This window comes from Morone saxatilis, unplaced genomic scaffold (genome assembly GCF_004916995.1).
Source record: "Morone saxatilis isolate NCDOM2014 unplaced genomic scaffold, NCSU_SB_2.0 Contig1, whole genome shotgun sequence".
Lineage (NCBI taxonomy): Eukaryota > Metazoa > Chordata > Actinopteri > Moronidae > Morone > Morone saxatilis.
The window spans coordinates 6188911-6195846 of NW_023339651.1; the positions used below are offsets into that span (position 1 = coordinate 6188911).

General features: G+C 43.8%; 1 protein-coding gene across 1 annotated transcript in view; it reads right to left on the bottom strand.

Moving 5' to 3' along the window:
* LOC118333525 (calcium/calmodulin-dependent protein kinase type II subunit gamma-like) overlaps positions 1 to 6936 on the bottom strand; it is a 24616-nt gene that overhangs the window by 7667 nt on the left and 10013 nt on the right. Inside the window, exons 5-10 of the mRNA XM_035669215.1 lie at positions 4400 to 4454; positions 4163 to 4226; positions 2319 to 2393; positions 946 to 1048; positions 397 to 480; positions 3 to 41 (exon numbers count right to left, since the gene is read on the bottom strand). Coding sequence (XP_035525108.1) covers positions 3 to 41; positions 397 to 480; positions 946 to 1048; positions 2319 to 2393; positions 4163 to 4226; positions 4400 to 4454 — 420 coding nt within the window. The remainder of the gene's footprint in view (positions 1 to 2; positions 42 to 396; positions 481 to 945; positions 1049 to 2318; positions 2394 to 4162; positions 4227 to 4399; positions 4455 to 6936) is intronic.

Consider the following 6936-nt stretch of genomic DNA (forward strand, 5'->3'; position numbering starts at 1 on the left):
GAATGGAGGATATCCCACTAACAAGATATAGAGAATAACACCTGACAGAAAACAAAGTGGGGGGGAAATAGATCATGTTACAATACTTCCATTATTCTTCATTCAACTTCAGCAAACTCAATGTGACAACATTTACAATAAGAATATTATGTGTTTTGGTTGTAATGTCTTTCTGAAGAACCTCTCAAAACTTCTTTCTTTCTGAGAGACACATTTAACCTACGGCTAAATTATTTCACATTTACATTTCAAAAACGAAAACTACCTTCAAATAGTAGTTTGCAAGGCTGTCAAATTGGTTAATTTGACTAAAAAAACAAGCATGGCCAGAGTTTGGTGTTTGTAACAAGCAGATTGCAACAGGTCTATTGCCCAAAGATGAGGCTGAAGACTCACCACAAGCCCATATGTCCACAGGCTTGCCGTAGGGGTCCTTCCTCAGGACTTCAGGGGAGAGATAGCCTGGAGTGCCCGCAAACCCTGCGCGACAGACGAACAAGAGAACACAATTAACTGATGCCTCGTAATTCTGATGACGGCTATTTCAGTGCAGTTATGTGACTGGTTCAGATGATAGTGACTTGTTGGACTCCCAACGCCAGACCAGATTACGGCAGTGTAGAGTCACAAGCAAATACCCGTTAATCATCTCGTCCCCGCTGGAAAGCCAGCCAAACGCTAGCAGCTCGGCTGTTAGCCAAGACACAATGGTCCAGCCATGAACTGAGAAGTGTCTGTGAGCCTCTTAAGCAACGCTCGCACAAATATTCTTTGGCTTCAGAGTGGGCAGGTGGACGTGTATCTGTATGAATGAGGGCCCATTCAGCAGTGATTTGTATGCTTAAGCATAAAAACTATCGAGTGCTTAACACCCAGATAGAATAACAGATCAGTTAACGCTCCAGCATGTTTGATATGCGTGTGTCACTGTTTGTGTTTTCTTACCAAACCAAGCCTGCTGGTCTCCCTGCACTTCAATAGCAAGGCCAAAGTCTGCCAGCTTCACTGCAGCTCCCTTCATCTTACTGGCCAACAACAGGTTCTCAGGCTGGGAGAGACACACACACGGTGAAGCAGAATGTAGGACAAGAGATCAAGACAGTGAGAGACAGATAGTGACAGGCACTCTTCAGTAAAGCTCTTTCTTAGAAATATTCATATTTGATGTACTCGACGCAGCTTGCGTGGGGGTTGGGTAAAGGTGTTAGAAAGCGATGGAAAGACGGAGGATGTAGAGAGAGGATGGGTGGTTGAGAATCTCCACAAAGCCTTATATGGGCATAGATTCGTAGCCATAGAAACCACTCGGGAGTCATTTAGGCAGCGCTGCAGACTGCATGCTAAATGGAAAGTGTACTTAGCGAGAGGCAGCGTGTGTGGCAGCGTTCTAAATGGCCGTTGTTTGGGCAGTAGGACATAAATGGCCGCAGTAAAAGCCCACTCAGGATAAAAGGCCAACAAATCAGACAGGCAGCGCTCGAGGTAATAGCGTTATTCTCCGACACAGAGCACGCACACACAAAAGCCGCCCACACGTGTCTGAGATTGTTTGTTCCACACCTTGCGGTGAAAAAGGTACAATTCAATACATATTATTACTGTCCTTCCTACCGGGATTATTATCATCACCTTAAACTGGGTTAAGTAGAAAACAGGAGGTGACAGAGAAGCTCTCTTCCTCTACTCTTCGCATTTGAGCCTATCAGAAATTTGGCACCATTTAAGCCCCTCCCCCGCTGCTCCATGGGTGGTGTGATGTCACATGGGTTGTCCTGGCAACTCCTGAGGTTTATCTATGTCTTCACCTCCTCTCTCATAATAGAGCCCCTTTCACAACAGTACAAAGTGTGTGTGTGTGTGTGTGCGTGCGTGTGTGCGTGTGCGTGTGTGTGTGCGCTCATGTGCCTGTTTGAGTCCTTGTCTTTTCCTTGCCATAGGTGAGAGACCAACCCCACCACGTGATCATGACTCACCATCTCTGCGCTTGACATGAACACACACGCATGCGGGTACTCACACACACACACACAGACACACACAGAGACACACACAGAGACACACACAGAGACACACACACAGACGACACACACAGACAAGCTGACAGATCTGACGACAGAGAGACGAATAGAGGTTAAAAAACACTAGATGGGAGAGGGACGCAGGGGAAAAACAAAAAGGGATAAAAGCAAAAATGCAGAGGGAAAGAGAGATAGAGAGATAGAGAGATGGAGAAACTGAGAGCCATCTGTGTGTTGCCATGGCCACGAGCAGAGGTGTGTGTGAGTGTGTGGTTGTCACGGCAACGGGCAGCCACTCACCTTGAGGTCTCTGTGCACAATATCATGCTGGTGGATATGATTGACACTCTCCAAGATCTGACTAATGCAATGACTACGGAGAGAGAAAAGGGGACAAATAGAGAAAGATGTCAGTCACTGCCCTTCATTACAAAGAATAAATAAATAAATCACATATAGTCTTATCATTCTTCTTCACTCATTCTTATGAGGATTAATAACATGCAACCAGTACTGTTTGCATTTGGTCAATCCGACCTTTTAACAACCCTTTAAAATGTATGTCTATATCGTTGGGGAGCTGAAATATGAACCATTTATGAACTATTTAAATATAGGATGTAAAGCCAAAACAATTAGTCAATCGACAGAAAATTAGCTGGCACCTATGCTGATAATTACTCATCCGTTTAAGCGATTTTCCAAGCAAAATGCCAAACAGTACCTTGTTACAGCTTCTTGAATGTAAGGATTTGCAGATTTCTCTATTTTATATCTTTATGAATTGAATATCTTTGGGTTTTGGACTGGTGGTCAAACAAACTAAAGCATTACCGAGACGTTAATGTGGGCTCTGGGAAAGTGTGATGGGCATTTTTCACAATTTTCCAAACAATTAACTGAGAAAATAACCAATACATAAATCAATAAGGACTTTTTTTATATGCCTAAAAGCATACAAATCACCAATATTATGTTCTAATACAATACAGGTTACACTTGAGGCCAAGTTGCATAACAAACATTTACTATACACTATTATTTTTCAAAGACATAATCCAGGTACTGTAGTTTAAGAAATCAATACCAAGAAACTTGTGTAGGAGGTCTAACACCACACAGTCAATAAATCTCTATCCCAGTAGCAATTTTAATAATGGGGGCGTCAATTCAGCTGCTACCAATACCATTATTTCTCAATTCTGGCTGGAGAGCATGTTTTCACACTAGCTTGGTTACTGCTGGCTCATGATGGGTCTTGTAAAATGTTCCTACAAGCCAGTAACCGACCACCGTATTACTGTCCTACGCACTGTGGTGTCAGGCTTCTAATTCCACTATTTGAGGCTCATATTCATGTCACATCTCTGTAAAGGTTAATGGGTCAAAGGCTGTGTCCCAGCTGGAGAGAGCGAGGCAATCCACACGGCTTGGTTTGTGTGTGTTCGGTGTTCGGTGTGTGTGTGTGTGTGTGCACGCAACACATGGGGGGGCTTTGAAAACGCACAAAGACCCCTTAATCCAATTGTGCTACAGACTTCACAGGCTGCACAGCACATAGTCACAGAGAAAAAAGGGAGGAGGGTCTCTGAGGAGAAGGAAGAAGTGAGGAAGGAGAGAAAGCTTAAATGTCACAGTGTCAACCAAATGTCAGAAAGTAGTGTAAAATGCTCAGCACCATTTCAGAAAAGCCACGCTGATGTCTTCAAATCGCCTGTATTGTCCAATCAATAGCCCAAACCCCAAGGATAGCCAATTTACAATAATATAACACAGGAAAGGCAAGCTACAAACATCAATTAATCGATAATCAAAATTTGTGGTGTATTTATCGTTTCGGTGCTACGTAGCGGGAGGATGGAGAGCGACTCAAGAGAGGAGACAAGTATATTGATGCACTTGTTGACAAGGGAACACATTTGCTGACAAGAATACAAGCAAACCAATTATATCCACCACTGTGTGCCTGTGTTCACATTCACGAAATGATTGAGTATTCACATGTTTAATGGGATTAGGCTGTACGTCTGCAGCAGTGTGTGTGTGTGTGTGTGTGTGTGTGTGTGTGCACACACGTGTGTGTGTGTGTGTGCGTGTTGTGTTCATATACTTTCCAAAGCAAGCTCATGCCGAGCCTCTACATGGGCATCAGCCTCACTGTAGTACTCCCTGGCTACAATGTCTTCAAACAGCTCTCCCCCTGTCACCCTGGGAGGGGGAGGGCAGCGAGGAATGAAAGAAAGAGGAGGAGGAGGAGGAAAGAAAGACAGAGAGAGACGGGGAGGCAGGAGAGAGAAGTTGTTAGCATACACACACGAACTGCAGTCACACGCATGGATAAAATGTCACTGTGTGTGTGTGTGTGTACAGAATTTACTCACAGGTCAAAGACTAGGTAATGAAATCCTTCCTCTGAAATGCTGTCATGGAGTCTCACTGCAAGAGAGAGAGGAGGGGGGCAGTGAGACAGAGATATAAAGACAGGAGTCAGGGTAAAAGAAGGAATTGCTGTAGTGTTTGACTGGTAAACCTCCCCGTAAACTGAGACCAAGAGAATAATAAAACAAAAATGGAGAGTCGGCTGTGACGTAGTGAGTTTCTTTTCCCTCTCGCCCAGCGATGTGACGTCCACTCACCCAGCGATTAGGCAAATAACCACCATTTATTGGAAACTCGCTCCCACACGCACGTGATTGCTGAAGTTGAATGTCAGTGTTGGGAAAGAGTTTTGTTTGTGGTCAAATTACAGGTTGTTACGCCACTGTGATTGCATCTCCTGACATGGCACAACACGAGCGATAAAGATGGTTAGCAGCATTTAAAAGTGTTGTAGGTTTACCAGTCCTGCGATACTTTAACCGTATCCACAGGCATTACAGTGCGGTCCAACACAGAACGTAGGGGTGTTTAGTTTTTACCATCTTTGCCTTTATTTGACAGTTTAGATACAAACAAGAGGAGAGGGAGATGGAGACGGGCATGACATGCAACAACGTTTTCTGGCTACAATAGAATCGGGGCTTGTAGTTTTATGGTATGTGCCTTAAGCCCAAGGTTATTAAGAGTATTTGGCCATAACAAATAAGTAGTTACAGAGTGCCACGTTCACGTAATGTTCTGTGGATGTGTGGAAGCTGAGGATTTAACTTAATGATTGTCAAGCTGATCAGAGAAATAGGCAGATTAATGAATTTTTATTGTTTTGTACACCCACTTTTTGTGAAGACGTCTCTATTCTTAATTCTGTTCAAAGCTCTGACTGGGGACCAGGGAACAAGGCACAACACTAGACCTACAATATGTGAATAACTGAAACAATAAATTGCAAATGTGGGCATTGATTCTGGGTCCAGGAGAGGTTTGTTTTAAAAAAAAAAAAAAGGCTTTTTATCAGTAATGTTTCACGATTACTGATGGAGATAAGTGAGCATTTGGTCAGTGGTGATTACAGTAATGAGCTCATATTACCACAATACTGCGGTTATGCGGTAACCATCGCAGCTCTACTGTCAACATAACAAAACAGCAGCAGAATGACAAAGCAGGAGCCAGGCTGCAGGAGTCAGGCTGCAGGAGCCAGGCGTTAGAGGACGGGCCTGAGATACAGCTTAGGTTTAGTGTCGCGGAGCCACAGTTATCGTTATGTAAAATGAATATCAGTTGTATAATAAGATGAAGTAGGATGGCCCTGCAGCAAGAAACAAGAGCGACTGCTCTTTCCTCCTCCTCCCATCTTCTTGCTCTCCCTCCATCTGTCTCCTACTCCTCCTGCTTTCGTCTCTCCATCTGTCTCTTTTTTTCGTGCCCTCTTTTGTCCAAAGTTTGAACGCAGACGATGCCAAAATATGTCAAAAAGAGGAGGAAGGACAAGAGAGAGAGAAAAATCTATACAGAGAAGGGAAGAGAACAGGAAAAGTAGGCGAGGGGCGAATGAGCGCCGGAGGGGCCGACAGAAAACTAGGACACGAGGAAAAGAGAAATAAGGAGTGCAGTGGGAAAGGTGTCATTGATTTAGTCATATTCCCCCTGTTTGCCCTTTAACACCCATCCTCTTGACATCTCCATTGGAGCAGCACAATGCATTTTATTCTTCAATCATCACTGCAATACAGATTTCCACAATTAACACGCTGTGACGGGCTGTGACATCAGAGCGGTCAGATGAAACAAAGTCACGAAAGCAGAGGACATGTCTGACAAAGGGGAAGACAACCTTCTGTCCCCTCTCAGTCTGGCTGGGTTTACGGCACGAACGGCGACGTCATCCACACATCCCCTTTTGTTTCCGTTGTCACGACAACTGCACAAGCGATTTGAACAAGACTCACAAAATTCACACCAAGGCTAGCAGTGCTGAGCTGTTCGCATCTCGATAACAACGCAAAGTAGTAATGTTGAAACTCTGGCTAAAACTCAGTGACTCAGGATCATTGCTTTGGGATCTCTAATATACGGATTGTGAATTAAGTGATTGGTGATCAGATCAAATATTGATGATTGAAGATATCCAATATTAAGGCACTAAATTGTTCCTTAATAAAATCTGCTTCCTCCTGTGCATTCACAGGAGATGTTTCTGGAGGAAGTGATGAAGATCACTGTTAATCAGCGTAAGTGACTCTGATCCTTCATTCAAAGCAACCCTGTTAGCGATCCCTCTTCCACTCTGACAGTGAGCGGTGCAATCTGACAAAAACCCTGCGTCTCCATTTTCCATACGCCGGCTCACCAAAGCTTTGCTCTGGGACTGACAGCAGCTGCGCGGTGAGATCGTCTATATTGACACTTAAAATGAGCGATTAAAGTTACTACATCAGTTTAGACTCGCTGGGCCACATTCAGTGATATGTATAATAATAATAATAATACATTTTATTTAAAAAGCGCTTTTCTGAATACTCAAAGACACTGTACAATA